The 21,729-nt window shown below is 40.3% G+C and overlaps 1 protein-coding gene across 2 annotated transcripts in view; it reads right to left on the reverse strand.

Moving 5' to 3' along the window:
* The window catches only part of LOC118400553 (syntaxin-18-like), a 34,201-nt gene extending 23,153 nt beyond the window's left edge, over positions 1–11,048 (reverse strand). Inside the window, exon 1 of one of the 2 annotated variants that reach the window (XM_035797523.2) lies at positions 10,471–11,048. In XM_035797523.2, the coding sequence (XP_035653416.1) occupies positions 10,471–10,623 (153 nt within the window). In that variant the 5' untranslated portion in view covers positions 10,624–11,048. The remainder of the gene's footprint in view (positions 1–10,470) is intronic. The other variant, XM_035797524.2, reaches the window with a different exon arrangement.
* Positions 11,049–21,729: the final 10,681 nt, after the last annotated feature.

Raw genomic sequence — 21,729 nt, forward strand, 5'->3', positions numbered from 1 at the left:
GGGCTCATTTATTATTTCCATAAAATACTGTATGTAAAATGTGTCCTTCCAATTTGTTCAGTTCAAGAAGGTTCAGAGGTGCATACTCATTAAATCTCTAAAAGAACTTCATGCAGAGTACAATTCAGAGGTGGATGGGACACTCGCTGTCATACAGACGGTTTTTACGACTGCAGCCATTTTACATTACAGAGACAAAGGCACATGACCGCAACACCTGAGCGTGTCTCAATCACGAGAATGTGAAACTTCTAGTTGACAGGTTGAGCCAAAGCGGGTTGCTGAAAACCTCAAGCGTTTCCATGTTACTGTATTCCATTGTGATCTCAAGAACAAGCAATGCATGTACTGTGTTTGTGCAAAGTGTTGCTATGATGAAGTAGAGCTGGCCCTACCTGAAGAGAATGCACCAATTTTCATGGCAACAGTGGCAAAGGGATAAATCAAACAATGGAGATTGTTCAAAATGAGGGGAAAAAAATCCTGAAAATCACATTGCAGGATTTTTTATGAATTTATTTGCAAATTATGGTGGAAAATAAGTATTCGGTCACCTACAAACAAGCAACATTTCTGGCTCTCACAGACCTGTAACTTCTTCTTTAAGAGGCTCCTCTGTCCTCCACTCATTACCTGTATTAATGGCACCTGTTTGAACTTGTTATCAGTATAAAAGACACCTGTCCACAACCTCAAAACAGTCACACTCCAAACTCCACTATGGCCAAGACCAAAGAGCTGTCAAAGGACACCAGAAACAAAATTGTAGACCTGCACCAGGCTGGGAAGACTGAATCTGCAATAGGTAAGCAGCTTGGTTTGAAGAAATCAACTGGGGGAGCAATTATTAGGAAATGGAAGACATACACGACCACTGATAATCTCCCTCGATCTGGGGCTCCACGCAAGATCTCACCACGTGGGGTCAATATGATCACAAGAACGGTGAGCAAAAATCCCAGAACCACACGGGGGGACCTAGTGAATGACCTGCTGAGAGCTGGGACCAAAGTAACAAAGCCTACCATCAGTAACATACTACGCCGCCAGGGACTCAAATCCAGCAGTGCCAGACGTGTCTCCCTGCTTAAGCCAGTACATGTCCAGGCCCGTCTGAAGTTTGCTAGAGAGCATTTGGATGATCCAGAAGAAGATTGGGAGAATGTCAAATGTCAGATGAAACCAAAATGGAACTTTTTGGTAAAAACTCAACTTGTCGTGTTTGGAGGACAAAGAATGCTGAGTTGCATCCAAAGAACACCATACCTACTGTGAAGCATGGGGTTGGAAACATCATCCTTCCATCAGCAAGGGCATTGAAGATTGAAGATTGAAGGGCATTGAAGATGATAGGTGGCTGGGTCTTTCAGCATGACAATGATCCCAAACACACCGCCCGGGCAACGAAGGAGTGGCTTCGTAAGAAGCATTTCAAGGTCCTGGAGTGGCCTAGCCAATCTCCAGATCTCAACCCCATAGAAAATCTTTGGAGGGAGTTGTAAGTCAGTGTTGCCCAGCAACAGCCCAAAACATCACTGCTCTAGAGGAGATCTGCATGGAGGAATGGGCCAAAATACCAGCAACAGTGTGTGAAAACCTTGTGAAGACTTATAGAAAATGTTTGACCTCTGTCATTGCCAACAAAAATCCTACAATGTGATTTTCGGGATTTTTTTTCTCATTTTGTCTGTCATAGTTGAAGTGTACCTATGATAAATTACAGGCCTCTCGTCTTTTTAAGTGGGAGAACTTGCACAATTGGTGGCTGACTAAATACTTTTTTGCCCCACTGTATAACCTTGTGATTATGAAAAATGAGCATACATTTTTTTTAAACACTTAGTGTTATACTGAATGGATACATTCATATGAATGAAAATGAATTATTGGCTTTATTCTTGAATAGAAATAATAAGTGCATAGGTGACACTCCAATGAACACAAAAAAAAGCCTTTTAGGGAATTGGAATTGCTGTTTATTTGTTTTGCTACTTTGAAGTCTTTGCGTAAATTGTTATGGCTGTATCATTTTAAAACCCCAATAATGTTGTGGGTTCAACAGACCAGCAAACATTGGGTGAATAACAAAAAAGTGTTTAAATCTTGTTTGGGTTACTAAACTCAGCAAAAAAATATAATTCGTAAAAATTATATTAAATTATCCAAATAACTTCATTGTAAAGGGTTAAAACACCATTTCCCATGCTTGTTCAATGAATCATAATTAATGAACATGCACCTGTTGAACGGTCGTTAAGACATAAACAGCTTACAGGCGGTAGGCAATTAAGGTCAGCTATGAAAAATTAGAACACTAAAGAGGCCTTTCTACTGACTCTGGAAAAAAAACAAAAGACCGGGAATGCAAAATCCTCCATCAGTGCTCAGACTGTCCGCAATAGGCTGAGAGTCTGGACTGAGGTCTTGTAGACCTGTTGGCAGGTCCTCACCAGACATCACCGGCAACAACGTCACCTATGGGCACAAACCCACCAACGCTGGACCAGACGGGACTGGTAAAAAGTGCTCTTCACTGACGAGTCACGGTTTTGTCTCACAAGGGATGACCGTCGGATTCGCGTTTATCGTTGAAGGAATGAGCGTTACACCGAGGCCTGTACTCTGGAGCGGGAACGATTTGGAGGTGGAGGGTCAGTCATGGTCTGGGACGGTGTGTCACAGCATCATCTAACTTATCTTGTTGTCATTGCAGGCAATCTCAACTCTGTGCCTTACAGGGAAGACATCCTCCTCCATCATGTGGTACCCTTCCTGCACGCTCATCCTGCAGACAATGCCACCAGCCATACTGCTCGTTCTGTGCGTGATTTCCTGCAAGACAGGAATGTCAGTGTTCTGCCACGGCCAGCGAAGAGCCCGAATCTCAATCCCATTGAGTATGTCTGGGACCTGCTGGATCGGAGGGTGAGGGCTAGGGCCATTCCCCCCAGAAATGTCTGCGAACTTGCAGGTGCCTTGGTGGAAGAGTGGGGTAACATCTCACAGCAACAACTGTCAAATCTGGTGCAGTCCATGAGGAGAAGAGGCACTGCAGTACTTCATGCAGATGGTGGCCACACCAGATACTGACTGTTACTTTAGATTTTTACCCCTTTGTTCAGGAACACATTATTCCATTTCTGTTAGTCACATGTCTGTGGAACTTGTTCAGTTTATGTCTTCACGTCTCAGTTATTGAATCTTAGGTTCATACAAATATTTACACGTTAAGTTTGCTGAAAATAAACGCAGTTGACAGTGAGAGGACATTTCTTTCTTTGCTGAGTTTACATAATTCCATGTGTTATTTCATAGTTTGTCTTTATTATTATTCTACAATGTAGAAAATAGTAAAAATAAAAACCCTTGAATGAGTAGGTGTCCAAACTTTTGACTTGTACTGTATAGTGTGTATATTTATATTGTATGTATGTATGTATGTACGCACGCACACACACAGGGGATTGAAAATGATGCAGACAATTATATTGATGGAAGCTACAATATATCTGCAATATTAAAATTGATATACTCCCCAATTGTATTAGATATATATATATATATATTATTTATTTCTAAAACAGCATTGTTTGTTTAGCTGGGACTTTTTTTTTACCCCCTTTCAACAAACCTACATCACTTGGGGGCAAAAACAAGTAATGTGTTCACTTGATGAAAAAAGCCTCAGTTTTATCCTATTCAAGGCAGCTACCTCTCTCTCCGTCTGTCCTGACTCCCATAGATGCAAACAGTAATTTCATGTTGACGATTTACTGAGAAAGAAAGAAATTGAGACCACAGACTTCCCGTCAGATCATCCTCTACCCCTCCAATTATTTTTGGGCAGACTTTTATTTTGAAGTTAGATGGAAAACATGACTGGAATGTGGTGTTTGTTGGGTATTTGAGCAACCCTTATGTTTGGTGTCGTTGCACTTAAGTCATTCATTAACAAAACACTTAGATGAAGGAACACATTCTTCTCTTCTTATGCCTGTGTATATTATGCACATTTTTGGCTATCCTATTTAAAAAAAAAAAAATTGTTTAAAGGATTTAATGGTTATTATGTCTTTGTGAAAGAGACAGGCATTTAAGTCTTGAAACCTTTTACAGTTGTTTTAAGAAATGTCACTTTTCCTCGAGGTTTGTTCTGTTTTCCCTGAGCATGAGTGGATGTTTGACAGTTTGTGATTATTAAGGAAATGTTTCTGCCTATTTTAATACAGATGTGCAAAATGATAGCGGAATTGATCATGTTTGAGTAATCAATTATCCTTTAGATAACATAGTCTTATGTGGCCTATGCCTATTTGTCAAGGAAAGAGTCTTAATTACAGAATGCCGTTATGGCACATATCAATCAGAATTTTGCCTATAAAGCCTGTCTCTCTGAAGCAGTACAGTACTTTTGTTAGAATTAAACTGTTTAGTTTGCTGAGTATCTGGATTCTGTCTTGATGCCCTTAAGTTTGACACTAGTCTACAGACAGTGTTTGTGCATTTGTCTCCATATTTTACACTTTGTTCTTTTCATTTTTGCAAACAGGGGAAATCCCTTTTTTGAAACATCTTTGGGAATTTGCCTGGCTTCAATGCGAAAAGAGAGCAGAGATGAACCCAAATGGTAAAGACATTGTTTAGCAGGACATTCAGCTCAGGTAAATCCCCTCAAATCACAACCTGGTGGTGAGAGAATGATTCGCAGTTAAAAAATAAAAAATCCCATTGAACCTTTATTTAACTAGGCAAGTCAGTTAACCTCTTGAACCTATAGGGGCGCTGTGTCATTATTGGATACAAAGACATGCCCGTTTTAAGCGCAATATTTTGTCACGAAAAGATGCTCGATTATGCATGGAATTGACAGCCTTGGAAAGACACAACTCTGACGCTTCCAAAACTGCAAAGATATTATCTGTGCGTGCCTCAGAACTAATGCAACAGGCGAAACCAAGATGATGTTTCATACAGGAAATGCCCTGGATTCTGAAGGCGCTGTGTTCCAATGTCTCCTTATATGGCTGTGAATGCGCCAGGAATGAGCCTGCGCTTTCTGTATATTCCCCGAGGTGTCTGCAGCATTGTGACGTGTTTGTAGGCATATCATTGGAAGATTGACCAAAGATTGATTGGAAGATTGACCACCATCCTGTGTGCGTAATCAGTAAGTCCATGCGCGTTCCATTTCTTCAGAATTGAAAGTAAACTGCCACAATGGATTTTATCATCGATAGATATGTGAAAAACACCTTGAGGATTGATTCTAAACATCGTTTGCCATGTTTCTGTCGATATTATGGAGTTAATTTGGAAAAAGTTTGCGTTTTAATGACTTATTTTATTTATTTTTTCCTTACCCAAACGCGATGAAACAAAACGGAGCGATTAGTTGACACAAATAATATTTTTTGTAAAAACGGAACATTTGCCATCTAACAGAGTCTCCTCATTGAAAACATCTGAAGTTCTTCAAAGGTAAATTATTTTATTTGAATGCTTTTATGGTTTTTGTGGAAAATGCATGCTGAATGCTAATGCTAAATGGTACATTAGCCATCAATACTGTTACACAAATGCTTGTTTTGCAATGGTTGAGAAGCATATTTTGAAAATCTGAGATGACAGTGTTGTTAACAAAAGGCTAAGCTTGAGAGCAAATAGATTAATTTCATTTGCGATTTTCATGAATAGTTAACGTTGTGTTATGCTAATGAGCTTGCTGATAGATTTACACAATCCTGGATACAGGTTTTTTTTCGTAGCTAAACGTGACGCAGAAAACGGAGCGATTTGTCCTAAACAAATAATCTTTCAGGAAAAACTGAACATGGAAAAACTGAACATGTGCTATCTAAGAGTCTCCTCATTGAAAACATCTGAAGTTCTTCAAAAGTAAATGATTTTATTTGAATGCTTTTATGGTTTTTGTGGAAAATGTTGCATGCTGAATACTAACGCTAAATGCTACGCTAAATGCTACGTTAGCCATCAATACTGTTACACAAATGCTTGTTTTGCAATGGTTGAGAAGCATATTTTGAAAATCTGAGATGGCAGTGTTGTTAACAAAAGGCTAAGCTTGAGAGCAAATAGATTAATTTAATTTCATTTGTGATTTTCATGAATAGTTAACATTGCGTTATGGTAATGAGCTTGAGGCTGTAGTCACGATACCGGATCCGGGATGGCTCGACGCAAGAAGTTAAGAACAAATTCTTATTTACAATGACGGCCTAGGAACAGTGAGTTAACTGCCTTGTTCAGGGGCAGAACAACAGATTTTTAACTTGTCAGCTTTGGGATTCGATCTAGCAACCTTTCAGTTACTGGCCCAATGCTCTAATCACTGCGTGTGTTTGTGAAAGAGATAGAGAAATAAAGAGATAGTTTGGGGGACAGAGAAGAAGACTAGTGCGACTACAAAACAATTGATGCAGATTCAGGACAGCTGATGCAGGTTCATCGATCCATGACAGCTGATGCAGGTTCATTGATCATCACGACAGCTGATGCAGGTTCATTGATCATCACGACAGCTGATGCAGGTTCATTGATCATCACGACAGCTGATGCAGGTTCATCGATCATCACGACAGCTGATGCAGGTTCATTGATCATCACGACAGCTGATGCAGGTTCATTGATCATCACGACAGCTGATGCAGGTTCATTGATCATCACGACAGCTGATGCAGGTTCATTGATCATCACGACAGCTGATGCAGGTTCATTGATCATCACGACAGCTGATGCAGGTTCATTGATCATCACGACAGCTGATGCAGGTTCATTGATCATCACGACAGCTGATGCAGGTTCATTGATCATCACGACAGCTGATGCAGGTTCATTGATCATCATGACAGCTGATGCAGGTTCATTGATCATCATGACAGCTGATGCAGGTTCATTGATCATCATGACAGCTGATGCAGGTTCATTGATCATCATGACAGCTGATGCAGGTTCATTGATTATCATGACAGCCGATGCAGGTTCATGGCAATTATTGTGGGGTGACTTGTGAAAACTTGGTCTGTGTCAACTGGAAGAAATGGGGTGAAGAGATGTATTTACTGCTCAAATTAGGATTCTCATGTAATAGGGCCAATAAATATAGCCTAGGCTATGGTATTCTAATTTCAGAGCAGCTAAATTCCACCAGAGCGTCACATTTACGGCGCTGTAGAAGCACTTAAACTTTCTGACAGAATCCAAAGTTATTCTGTTCAAGAGCCCGAGGTTCTCCAATAGGAGAGACGCTCACAGCTCACTGCAAACACAAAACACTAAGCTAAAATAGACCAGAGTTTTCCAAATGTAACTAAATGTTTTGAGAATTTAACAGATTATCAATTCCATTTCAAATTCGCCATATGAGGTCACCCCCTGCCTCGCTCAAGTTTAGCAATAATGCATACTTCTAAGCACTGGCTGATCGCCGCACTTTTTGGAGATTCAAAGAAAACACAGTAAAAAGCTGTTCCGTTTTGGAACAGCACTGCTGAAGGCACGGTGGGTAGCCAAAGGCTATTTTTCTACACACAATTTAACAATTTTGGGGTGACCTCCTCAATTTAAACAGGAGAAGGCCAGCCTGCTGTGAAGACCAGGAGGAGAGCGGTGAAACTGAGATCATAGTGCCCCCAACAAGGTAAAAGATCCCCCCCCCCCAACCCCTCCGCACCCTGCACACATTAACCCTCTTACTAGTCCATAGAGCCTTTCGCTTCGCCTTCTTCAAAAAGAAGTTCACTTTCCACAAAGGGTAAAGATTTTAATGAAAAAAGCAATCTATACACATTACTTTATATTTGTTTACTTTTGACATTTTGTTTCTATCTGTTTAGTGAAGTGTCGCTGAAAACTGAGAAGGCAGTACATGTGTTGGGAGGGCGGCCACATCTGTTCAGCATTAGGAACCGGCCATCAACATTGTTACTGGGGACCTAATTTAATATTTTCTCTTTTTTGATCTTCCACCTTCAATCACTGGCTCTTGGGAGGATCGGCTTTCCTCAAGAAATTGTTGGAAAGCAGAAAGAAAAATCTTATTGCAGCATGTTTATGGAATCAAACATGCGAAGAGAGGGCTCGCACACACAAAAAATGTAGCCCGTATCTGAAGTTGTACAGAGAGGACGATGAGCGGGTAGGGGCGGATGAAAACCACAACATAACTGTATGTAGTCAGGACATTCCAAAGTCACAATTGAAAATGTTCCAAACGTTGGTTCACCGAGATCATTTCAGATGATATCGGTAGCAGTAGGGCAGACAGCGGGAGGGTGTGGGCCCGGGGTGGGGAGAGTATGGACAGGCACCACAGGCTAAGTTTGAGTTCCCTCAAATCAGCATCCCTGATTTTATTACACCAACATTTCCAATATCATTGCAACAGGGGTGAGCAAAGCATAACAAAGTACAGTTGTGTGGAGCTGTGTGACTGGGCTCGTTTCTCCTGCCGATGATGGGTGGGAACATCAGTAACGGATCAAGAGCTGAAGCCCCTGGGAAATCCAGAGGAGTTCTTCAAGGGGCCTTTGATGGGACTTGTATCCATGACACTCATGTCGGGGAACTGACCTCTCCATATCACAGTGGTCATGCTGCATGCGGCACACTTATTCTCTTTATTTCAACACCAATGATGTGTTTGCGATCTAGGCCTGAAAAAAAGCTGAAAGAAATCCAGGGGAAGGCACATGCACGTACCGATATGATGCATGGGAGATGGTAACTCCGTCATGTACCGTCAAAACGGTGTTTATATGTAGAAGCCAGACAACATAGTTAAAATTAAGCTTTTAAGGGCCACCCGGGTGGCGCAGTGGTTTAAGGGCCACCCGGGTGGCGCCAGCTGTGCCACCAGAGACTCTGGGTCCGCGCCCAGGCTCTGTCGTAACCGGCCGCGACCGGGAGGTCCGTGGGGCGACACACAATTGGCATAGCGTCGTCCGGGTTAGGGAGGGTTTGGCCGGTAGGGATATCCTTGTCTCATCGCACACCAGCGACTCCTGTGGCGGGCCGGGCGTAGTGCACGCTAACCAAGGTTGCCAGGTACACTGGGTTTCCTCCGACACATTGGTGGACGCATGACTTTCAACTTTCGTCTCTCCCGAGCCCGTATGGGAGTTGTAGCAATGAGACAAGCGAGTAGCTACTAACAATTGGATACCACGAAATTGGGGAGAAGGGGGTAAAATTTAAAACAACAAAACAAAAATTAAGCTTTTAAAATTGATAGATCAACTTACAAGCAAGCTTCTAGTAAGTTGAGACAATATTCCCTCCCCCTAATAGAATTTAGACTATTGTCTCCAAGTAACTGTTCTTCTCTAGGAAGTCATGTTATAATTAGCCAATGCCAATGAGATACGGGGACACTGAAAATACAATATTTAAAAGAGGATTTATAAACTGGGTGGTTAGAGCCCTGAATGCTGATTGGCTGACAGTCGTGGTATATCAGACCATATACCACGGGTATGACAAAAATAGCATCACAACATTGCTTAGAATCAAGGACAATGGTGACATCATTTTGGACCATTAAGGTTGCAGTGACACATCCATAACCTGAGCGGAAACCAGATTGCATACCTGAGAGAATACTATAGACATCAAGAAAGTCAGTCAGTTGATTATTGACAAGTTTTTCCAACACTTTTGATAATCAGGGCAAAATAGAAATTGGCCTGACCTCCCCCTTTAAATAAAGGACACACAATGGCTGCCTTCCAAGCAATGGGAACCTCCCCAGAGAGTGGCAGAATAAGTGTCATGCAAAAACAAACGCTTCTGAAAACGTTTGTTGAAACGAAAAAAATGTGTCAGTAGTTTACTCAGGATACCGCCAAAGTTAGGCTAATTACATGGGAGTAGCAGGAGTGCACTAATGCTGTACCCTACTCGGGGGCGTGGTCACGTTAAACTACAGCTCGTCTTGTTTATCTTTCTGGAAGACACCACTAACCTGTCAAATGCTGCCAAGTAGCTAATTAGTTACATGCAAAGTACTGAACGTTTGAGCAACGTTGTATTGGTTTGGTGACTTAGCAAGTTAGAGGTCAAATAATATAAGCAGCGAGCACATCATAGACCTAGCTTTAGGTCTAAATTAGATAGCTAACCAACGTAGATGGCTAGGAAACGTTCATGACTAAGAGCACATCAGACCTAACTTTAGGCCTAAATTAGATAGCCATCTACGTTGGTTAGCTCGGAAACGTTCATGACTAAGCTAGTTAAGAAACCTTTAGCTAACGTTAGTTAGTCGACAAGTTATCTAACGTTACCTGTAACGGCAACCGAACTCTATTGATTTACCTACATTTTATTTCCCCCGTCTATAGCTACAAATGTTATGGAAATAAATTACAACAACAAATATCTTAGCTAGCTAAATGAACTAGTTAGCAAGACTAACGTTAGCCAGTGCAGTGTTGCCAGTGAATGGACACTCACCACTTCTTTCGCCTTGAGAGAAAATCCGTTATTCGGTCTGCTCTTCTTGAATATTTCATCTTTAAGCGAATCAAACACTACTCCCATAGCTTTATTTCTGGTTTTGACCGTTTTTACACTGGCTTTGAACAGTAAAGTTATATCAACAGCCATTCTGTTAGTAACACCGAGGAGGTCCACTGTCAACACAGAGAGGAGGTTCGATTAATTTCAAGCGGGCGCCCGTGTTGGTTTGATTTTCAATGGCTAAAAGTTGATCCCATTCGATAAGGAAACGGCCTGCCTCCCGGGCTTGAGCCAGGTGCCGTTGGGGTGCCTTGCTCTGTCCGATAGCGAAATCGGCTCAAAACAAAATTATGTAATGAGCAGGATTCTGTGTTTTCACATGCAAAAGTGACTGCTTTTGAAAAAAAACGTTTTATCTGCCTTCCCAATGAAAAATAGTTTGACAATTCAAACATGAGTTTTATGGAAAAGAGATGTTATATGTTTCTGGACGATGCACCATGCTGCCTTGTCAACAACATTACCGAACTGCTAACATTACCTCACCGCTTTCACCCGATGATGGTAAGGAACATTGCCCGGTTGAACCCGCGTAATAGAACTCCCTCAGACATGTAAGCAATTTTGATGTCATATTTTTGCGACACATGGGCGTGTTTGAGACAAGTATGAGATCATGGTAGCAGTATTCCAGTGAAATATTATTTAGGGATCAAAATAAGAAAATAATAGAATGAATGGACTTAGCTAGTTTTACTCCAGTAGGTTCAGATATTATAAATGCATTCAGTGGGAGGCAGAGATGTATCCTTTCAAGGAATAGTTAATGTATCAAGTTTTAATGTCACATGAATAAATACAGTGAAATGCTTTTCTTGCAAGCTCCAAACCAAACAATGCAGTAAACAATATCAATGTAGCACTAAAAAATAACATAAGGTGGAACAAAAACACACAATAAATAAACATGAGAAATAAGAACACGAGAAACAAAGCATTCATATATAGGATCAATGGTCCATTTCAATATCATATTTGCGTTGTGCAGGTAGTTGCTGACTATTAGGCAAGTGTGGCCTTCCTTCACAGGAGGCTGCCGAGGGGACAATGACTCATAATAATGTTTGGAATGGAGAGAGTTTGATGTGTTCGATACCATTCCATTGATTCCATTCGAGCCACTATGAGCCCGTCCTCCCCAATTAAGGTTCCGGCAGCCACCTGTGGTGGCCTTAATATGTTGGACAGATTAATTTTAATAAAGGCCCAATGCATCCGTTTTTATCTCAATATTAAATCATTTCTGAGTAACAATTAAGTAACTTACTGTAATTATTTTCGATCAAAATGGTAAATAAAAAAAAGAAGCTTCTTAGCAAGAGCAATTTCTCATGCAAAAACTTAGCTAGGACTGTCTGGGAGTGGTCTGAATAGGGAGAGGAAATAGGAAAACTAGTTGTTATATTATTTGTACTGTATGTATATATATATATATATATGTATTTTCTTTAACTGACAAATAAAATCAATCAATCAATTGGCAGAGAGGTTTAAAACTCTTTCTTATCGGTCTATTAACTCATTTACCACCTGGTGATGTCACAAAGCAGGCCAAAACTCCATCCCCACCTAAACAGACTGACATTTTAGGCAGTCTTTTCAAACAGATCTTAAACTAAAAGTGAATTATCGTAATTTGAACAATTTCACAGTATTATCCCATATGGAAAAGTAATATATGGCCTTATATATTTTAAAAAAGTGACATATATTTAAGCAATAAGGCCAGAGGGGGTGTGATGTATAGCCAATATACAACGGCTAAGGGCTGTTTTTATGCTATATGGGCTATATACCACAAACCCCCGAGGTGCCTTATTGCTATTATAAACTGTTTACCAACGTAATTAGAGCAGTAAATATACATGCTTTGTCATACACGTGGCATACGGTCTGTTATAAACTGAGCTGTTATAATATATGGCCCTATATATATATATATAAAAAAGTGGCATATATAGTATTTAAGCAATGTGTGATATATCGCCAATATACCACGGCTAAGGGCTTTTCTTATGGTACGATACATTGGCTATATACCACAAACCCCCGAGGTGCCTTAATGGAATTATAAACTGATTACCAACGTAATTAGAGCAGTAAAAATACATGTTTTGTCATACCCGTGGTATATGGTCTGTTATTAACTGGGTGGGTTGAGGCTTGAATGCTGATTGGCTGACAGCAGTGGTATATCACGGCTGTTATACGTAAGATCAGCCATTAGCCGTGGTATATTGGCCATATATTATAAAAAAATAAACCAGTACAGCCACCTCAATACTGAGCCAGCTAATGGTAGCCGTTTAGCTAATAGCAACCCTACCCTCCTCATGCCTTATTGCTTAAATATACCACGGCATTCAGCCAATCAGCATTCAGGGCTCCAACCACCCAGTTTATAAATTAAAATATATGATCATGTATTTAAAACCAATATATAAAAGTGACATATATTTTCAAACATATGATCATATATTTTAATAACATATATAAATCTCACACCCTCCCCCATACATACAATTATCATAAGGATATGCATTTTAATTATGAAAAATGTACTCAAAACATTTGTTTATTTGTGTTCCAGAATTTTTATTTTTTATTTTTACATGGCATATATATTTTTTAAATACATAAATCTCACATGATTCATTATCTTCTAATTGCATTCAGTATTAGGCAACCTTACATCTACTTTGTCGTATCTATCCACTATAGATGATACTTTCCATTTAATTTTATGGAATCACATTGTATTTATAAAACATGATATTCTTGTAGTCAACAATGGTTGCAATCCATTATTATTTTGGGCTGAGTCATCCAAGGATTTCAATTGGGAACTGTTGATGCCTGTTGCCACCTGAAGGGGGCGGGGGAGCACAGTGGTTTGCATCTCCCCTCGATGACACTTGTGACAACTCTACCGTTTCTGCTCCTGTCTCTTTTTTCTTTCTTCTCTTAAACAGTTGTGTTTTAGCACATTATCTATAGAAAATGTTAGAGTCTAAATGGTTCTGAGTGATACTTACCTTTTATGTTGAAATTGTAAAGTTTAAATGTGTAAATGGATCTAGTGGATACTGTTAGCTAGCAATCTTGACATAAGAGATGACTGGGTTTGTGGCTAAGCATAGCGAGTCTGTCACGTAGAGTAGGCCAGAAGGCTAAACTGGATAACCTAACCTCTATCAAAATAAAAAGATGGCGGAGCCGCAAAAGTTCTTCTGTGCAAAGGTGTTTATTTACAAGTGATTCCGGAACAAAAAACAACAGTACTGCCATCAACGTCTACCTTATGGGACAGCTTAAAAACAATGCTGCCCCATCCACAGCTCAATCCAAAATTCCCCTCCATGACTGAAAGAGAGGCTCCTTTTGTAGGGCTAGCCCCTCCCCTCAGAACAATTAACCCTAATTAATTAATCAATTAACAATACAAACCTACATTTTCCATGAACTAAACATACTAAAGGATATACATTGCAACACGGTTTTAAACAATATCACAACATAACATTTACAACATTACATCACTACTGACAATATCTTTCAATATGCCCATATGCATTAATGAGCCATTTGGGACAGGCACTATAAAGCCAACCCAATTCCCTTAGCTCGGGTCCTTTTCCAGCATACCCGGAAGCTACAGAGATGGAGAGAGAGGAACAGAACAAACAAACAATGCGCTCATCCACAACATTGATAAGTATAATAATTATTGTATCTCTCAAATATGAACACTGACAAGTGTGAAATGCATGCACCAAGACAGAAGTTAATTTGTGTGTCGACCCACATTGTTAACTTATCTTATAATGGCGCAGGGAGGAGTGATGAATATGTGTGTGCGTTAAAGAACCAAATGCTGCCCACGGCCAGTGACGGACTTCTAAAAGATATCTGATTGTTTGTCTACAAGTGTACTTCTTCTGATCTACGTGCAGGTTTACCTGTGTGGCCATCAGGTTGTTTTGAGTTTCTTATTTTTAATGTATTCTTCTTTATAACAAGAATAACAAGAACAAATGGTGCAAAATAATATTTTGATTTCAATTTATTGATCTATTGGGGGTTTTCTATTCCCTTTATATGGTCTCGGCACGGACATCTCCCTACCCAAGTGTTATATATTACAGAGTTTTAAAAAGCTGTATACGCTAATGCTAGCTTGTCAAGGTTAGGGTTGCTATTAGCTAAACGGCTCCCATTAGCTGGCTCAGTATTGAGGTGGCTGTACTGGTTTATGGTTCATTTAGCTATGTAAAGGCATTTTTATTGGAAGATAGTACATGAGGTTAAGATAAATACTGAGAAAGTACACTAAGGAGACGGAGCGGCCTACAGGTCAAACTCAGAAGGCCGAGCACACCATCCCCTGCTGACTCGTCAATGTCCAATTTCTAGATAACAAGGTGGACGAAATTAGGGCACGAGTTACCTTCCAGAGAGATATAAGAGATTGTAACATTCTCTGTTTCACGGAAACATGGCTCACTCGGGATATATTGTCAAAGTCGGTACAGCCATCTGTTTTCTTCACGCATCGCGCTAACAGAAACAAACATCTCTCTGGGAAGAAGAAGGGTGGGGGTGTATGCCTTATGATTAACGACTCATGGTGTAATCACAACAACATACATGAACTCAAGTCCTTTTGTTCACCTGACCTAGAATTCCTTACAATCAAATGCCGACCGCATTATCTTCCAATAGAATTCTCTTCGATTATAGTCACAGCCGTGTATATCTCACCCCCCAAGCAGATCCCTCGTCAGCCCTGAAAGAACTACACTGGACTCTATGTAAATTGGAAACCATACATCCTGAGGCTGCATTTATTGTAGCTTGGGATTTTAACAAAGCTAACCTAAGAACAATACTTCATAAATTCTATCAGCATATTGAATGAGCAACACGAGCTGGTAGCATTCTGGATCATTGCTACTCGAACTTCCGCGATGCACACAAAGCCCTAACCCTGCCCTGCCTTCAGCAAGTCTGCTGACCATGACTCCATTTTGTTGCTCCAAGCCAATAGACAGAAACAAAAACAGGAAACGACCGTGCTCAGGTCAATACAACGCTGGTCTGATTCCATGCCTCAAGATTGCTTCGATCACGTGGACAGACAACAACATTGATTTATACGCTGACTCGGTGAGTGCATCATAGATGTTGTACCCTCTGTGACTATTAAAACCTTCCCTAACCAGAAACCATGGATTGATTCGCAAAACTGAAATCGCGTTCCATCGTTTTTAATCATGGCAAGGCGACCGGAAACATGACCGAATACAAACAGTGCAGCTATTCCCTCCCCAAGGCAATCAAACAAGCAAAGTGTGAGTATAGAGACAAAGCAGAGTCACAATTCAACAGCTCAAACACAAGACGTATGTGGCTGGGTCTACAGTCAATCATGGATTACAAAAAGAAAACCAGACCCATCGCGGACATCGACGTCTTGCTCCCAGACAAATTAAACAACTTCTTTGCTCGCTTTGAGGAAAATTACAGTGCCACTGACACGGCCCGCTACCAAAGCCTGTGGACTCTCCTTCTCCGTGGCCAACGTGAGTAAAGCATTTAAACGTGTTAACCTTCGCAAGGCAGCCGGCCCAGATGGCATCCCTAGCCGCTGACGCTTGGCATTGCTCATTGTGATCTTAGGCTTGTGTGCGGCTGTTCAGCCACGGAAGCCCATTTCATTAAGCTCCAGACAAACAATTGTGCTGATGTTGCTTCCAGAGGTAGTTTGGAACTCAGCAGCGAGTGTTGACACTGAGGACAGACAATTTTTACTTGCTACGCACTTCAGCACTCTGCTGTCCTGTTCTGTGAGCTTGGGTGGCCTACGATTTCGCGGCTGAGCCGTTGTTGCTCCTAGACTTTTCCATTTCACAATAACAGCACTTACAGTTGACAGGGGCAGCTCTGGCAGGGCAGAAATCTGACAAACTGAAGTGTTGGAAAGGTTCCATCTTATGACGGTGCCACGCTGAAATTCACTGAGCTTTTGAGTAAGGCCATTCTACTGCAAATGTTTGTTTATGTTAATTTACATGGATGTGTGCTCAATTTTATACACCTGTCTGCAATAGGTGTTGCTGAACTAGCCAAATCCACTAGAAGAAGACAAAAATGCCCTACTCTGTTGTTTATGATTTTGATTTTGTTGTCATGGAGGACTGATTTGGCTCATTGTTTCAAGTTGAAAAGTAAATTCTGTGCTCATGGAATGGCATGCTTTGAGCACTACTGAAAAGTGCTATTGACATGTGAATAATTAATGCCATATGCTGCATTCGCGATAGGCCTATTGTTTACCTTTTGTTGGTGATACTTTCATATCTTGATAATATGCAGCTGAAGGGAAAATGAAACAATAACAAAATTATTGCCCCGCCTCTGTTTTGGTAAATATCTGAGGGATGGGCCTGGAGAAATGTAACCACTCTCAGATTAATAGACAGAGCTATGAATGCAAGGATTGACCATCCATTATATAAAAAAGTATTATTTTAACCATGTTATGAGGCTAAACAGTGTTTGTTTACATTTACAATGTTTACAAACATTGGAGAAAAACAAGCTTATATTTTGGGTTCTCATGGATTGTGAGCTCATGAGGCATTTATAAATTATATTCTTCAAGTATCAATGGATATACATATATATATATATAATCTACAAGTCTAAAAATGTATGTAGCAACTACAGATTGCCCCTTTAAGTCTATCAAAATTGTGCAAGATTGAGCATGTGTCCATTAGGCCTATGGATATATTTTTGTTATCAGCATGAATTAGATTGAGAAATAAAAGCCCCACTTTTATTCCATAGCCTTCGATCCGCAATATGCAGCTGTTTGCAAGAGCGCATTTTTCACTGGCTGTCCACTGGTTTCAAAAACTATGATTGATAGTCAGTTTAAACTTCTTGAAATCAACCATTATTGGGTTCAAATACACATTTAGATTTGTGAACAGCCATCGACAACAACCACAATCCGTAAGGCACAAATAGCTAAATGAGAGAGCACAGAGCAGGAGTGTGATTCACATCAATGCGCTTTGTAGATGTCAATAATAAGTGATATCACTGTAGACTACAACACTACTGTCATCCTTACCTCCAAGCCTTTACTCAAGTTGGATAATCTTTGGATGCCGACAGCAGTTGCACCATTGGAAGACATAGCTTGCACTGTACTGTAGCCTACAAAAGCCTATCCCTGCTCTTTTCCCGTGATCCATCAAAGACATTTGCCGTATCATCGTAGTGGTACCTGACTTGTGGTCAGACTCTCTCAGGTGGAACAAATGTAAATTTGTGCCTTTTTTCAATGCTGATTTGAATGTCATTGAGAAAAGTGTCAAAGATTTTCTTTTCTAAAACTCCCTTTCTGAATTTAATAGAAATCCTCGAAGTAATCATCCAGTTTTTCAAAAGTATCGGTAATCTGATTACAATATTTTTCTGGTAATGTAACTGATTACATTGACCATTTTTGTAATCCTTTACATGTAACAGATTACATGTAATCCATTACTCCCCAACCCTGGTTATTGCACACCCGCACCTAACAGAGTAGGCGTTCCCCTAGGGGAAATATGCAAATACATCACTAGCTCGTGTTTGGCTCTGCCCACCTCCTTGCTTGTTCTGCCCACTATGATTAGTTTGCTCCCATTGGAAACGACAGACTGTGGTCTATCTTGGTTTAGTTATACAAATATTTAGTAGGAGTGCTTCTTTAGGAGTCTTACCTAAGTGCACTGTAGAATGTGGGATCCTGAGCCTTCTTCAGCATGTGAATAGTTCTGCATTGTTCAAAAAGTAATTTAATTGCTGGGGTTGAAGTAGGCTGTGTAATTTATGCTTAAGTGCACATTTGGATGCTGTAAATGTTTGACATAAACCAATATACATATTTATAAAAATTACACTACAACATTGCCAAGGTAAGTAAAACTAAAATAATGTCCTGTCTAGACAAATGTAGTAATTTGTACATAATATTTTTCACTTGGGTTGGCACCCAGATGTAAGTGGAGGGAGGGGCCCAAAATGTTGAATAAAACACTGTTATTTGCTGAGCGGTTTGCTCATTTCCTTTGTTAGTGTTGCGCCAGACATTTACAGAGCGCTGTGACTATGTCTTCTGCAGCTTCAGCACTCAGCTGCTTCCATGTCAGCTGTTTTTCCACCTCGACAAGCATTGCCTGTCAAAAGAGAGGCTCCTTTCATGAACTGAGGCTATATGGACACAAGACTGTGACTGGTGGTTTGACGTCCATATGTTCATTTGAGGGGTATCCAAAAATGGTATTCCAAATTGAGGAAAATCATGCATTCTTGAAGAGTTATGGTAGTTGCTGTTAACTTAAGCTGCCTTGAAAAATTCAGTTTGTATAAAGATTGCCCAGAGGAGAAATAACCATGTTGGAATATATAGACAAACATTTAGGCCTAGTTCAAAGCTGCTTGAAATTGGCATGATAGATGTGACAGTTACTGTATGTTTTATGTCAGGTTTCTATAGCCTCCTGTACCACTGTTAATTATTTGACTTATTTGCAGGCAAAAATCCATTCTCATCATAACAACATACAATCTCTGCTTTACCATGTATATAGCAATGTAAAAGGGGCTGATGAAAAAAATACATCATGCTATTACATTCAACATAAAGGCTATTAACTTCAGATTTGGTGAAAATATACGATTATTCTATCAATTGCACCTTCTAGCATTTTAGTATAAATTCAAAAATCTCATGGTCATCGACAGTATTTTAGTGGGTTTGACTTTCAGTAACATGTCATATGAAGTCCATAAACTGCCAAAATAAAATAAATGATTTGATGCTGTGTAGAACAATACTTGCCTTCGGAACGTTTTCAGACCCGATGACTTTTCCAACATGTTGTTACGTCACAGTCTTACGCTAAAATGTATTAAATATTGAAAACAATCCTCAGCAATCTACACACAATACCGCATAATGACAAAGCAAAAACAGGATTTTAGACAAACAGGCTTTTAGACAATTTTAGAGAATGTATAAAAAATAAAAAACATAAAACCTTATTTACATAGGTATTCAGAACCTTTGCTATGAGACTTGAAATTGATCTCAGGTATATCCTGTTTTCATTGATCATCCTTGAGATCCTTGATGAAAACCTGCTCCAGAGCACTCAGGAGCTCAGACTGGGGCGAAGGTTCAACTTCCAACAGGACAATGACCCGAAGCACACAACCAAAACAACGTAGGAGTGGCTTTGGGATAAGTCTCTGAATGTCCTTGAGTGGCCCAGACAGAACCAAACTTGAACCCGATCAAATATCCATGGAGAGACCTGAAAATAGCTGTGCAGCAACGCTCCCTATCCAACCTGACAGAGCTTGAGAGGATCTGCAGAGAGGAATGTGAGGAACTCCTCAAATACAGGTCTGCCAAACTTGTAGCATCATACCCAAGAAGACTCGAGGCTGTAATCGCTGCCAAAGGTGGTTCAACAAAGTACTGAGTAAAGGTTCTGAATACTTATGTAAATGTCATATTTCAGTTTTTTATTTATAACAAATTTGCAAACATTTCTAAAATCTGTTTTTGCTTTGTCATTATTGGGTATTGTGAGTAGATTGATGAGCATTTAAAAAATAATAATTTTAGAGTAAGGCTGTAACGTAAAAAAATGTGGAAAAAGTCAACGGGTCTGAATACTTTCTGAATGCACTGTATATCTATATTTATTTTGACAAGAGAGAAGCCTAGCTAGGTGAGTGGAGCAGTGGTCTGAAGCACTGCATCTCAGTGCTAGAGGTATCACTACAGATACCCTGGTTCGAATCCAGGCTGTATCACAACCGGCCGTGATTGGGAGTCCCATAGTTTGGCCGGTGTAGGCCGTCATTGTAAATAAGAATTTGTTCTTAACTGACTTGTCTAATTAAATAAAGGTACAAAAAAAAATAGTATTCAGTCACTCTCTCTGTGTGACAGATGAACCATGTTGTTGAGTGGCCTCTGGGCAGACAACTTAACTCTCTGAAAAGGAGCCTTAACTCTTACGCTTAATCTTCACTTTCTATGTCTGGACCATTATCTGGCCTGTCAGTTCTCACCACTTTATCTTCAGAGGGCTCATCTATTGACTGTTTCAACATGGTTAGATTATATCAAAGGCCCTTTGGTCCCTACAGCTATATCCTTCCTCGTGTTTCTGAACGGTTGGAATGGTTTTAGGATTAGAAGACACTGATTTGGGGTGTATATTGTTTGCTGGTTCATCTCATCTTTTGGATATCAATCAATCAAATGTATTTATAAAGCCCTATTTACATTAGCATCATATGTATTTTAATACAGTGCCTTCAGAAAGTATTAACAACCCTTAACCTTTTCCACATTTTGTTGTGTTATATCCTGAAATATTTTGTCACGGGCCTACATACAATACATTATGGGGTAAGTCTTATTATGTTTTTAGAAATGTTTACAAAGTAATCAAAAATGAAGTGCTAAAATGTCTTGAGTCCATAAGTATTCAAACGAGCTTCAATGCCATACAGCACTCCTTCCGTGGCCTCCAACTGCTCTTAAACGCGAGTAAAACCAAATGCATGCTTTTCAACCGATCGCTGCCTGCACCCGCATGCCCGACTAGCATCACCACCCTGGATGGTTCCAACCTTGAATATGTGGACATCTATAAGTACCTAGGTGTCTGGCTAGACTGCAAACTCTCCTTCCAGACTCACATCAAACATCTCCAATCAAAAATCAAATCCAGAGTCGGCTTTCTATTCCGCAACAAAGCCTCCTTCACTCACGGTGCCAAGCTTACCCTAGTAAAACTGACTATCCTACCGATCCTCGACTTCGGCGATGTCATCTACAAAATTGCTTCCAACACTCTACTCAGCAAACTGGATGCAGTTTATCACAGTGCCATCCGTTTTGTCACTAAAGCACCTTATACCACCCACCACTGCGACTTGTATGCTCTAGTCGGCTGGCCCTCACTACATATTCGTCGCCAGACCCACTGGCTCCAGGTCATCTACAAGTCCATGCTAGGTAAAGCTCCGCCTTATCTCAGTTCACTGGTCACGATGGCAACACCCATCCGTAGCACGCGCTCCAGCAGGTGTATCTCACTGATCATCCCTAAA

This window comes from Oncorhynchus keta, chromosome 21 (assembly GCF_023373465.1).
Source record: "Oncorhynchus keta strain PuntledgeMale-10-30-2019 chromosome 21, Oket_V2, whole genome shotgun sequence".
NCBI lineage: Eukaryota > Metazoa > Chordata > Actinopteri > Salmoniformes > Salmonidae > Oncorhynchus > Oncorhynchus keta.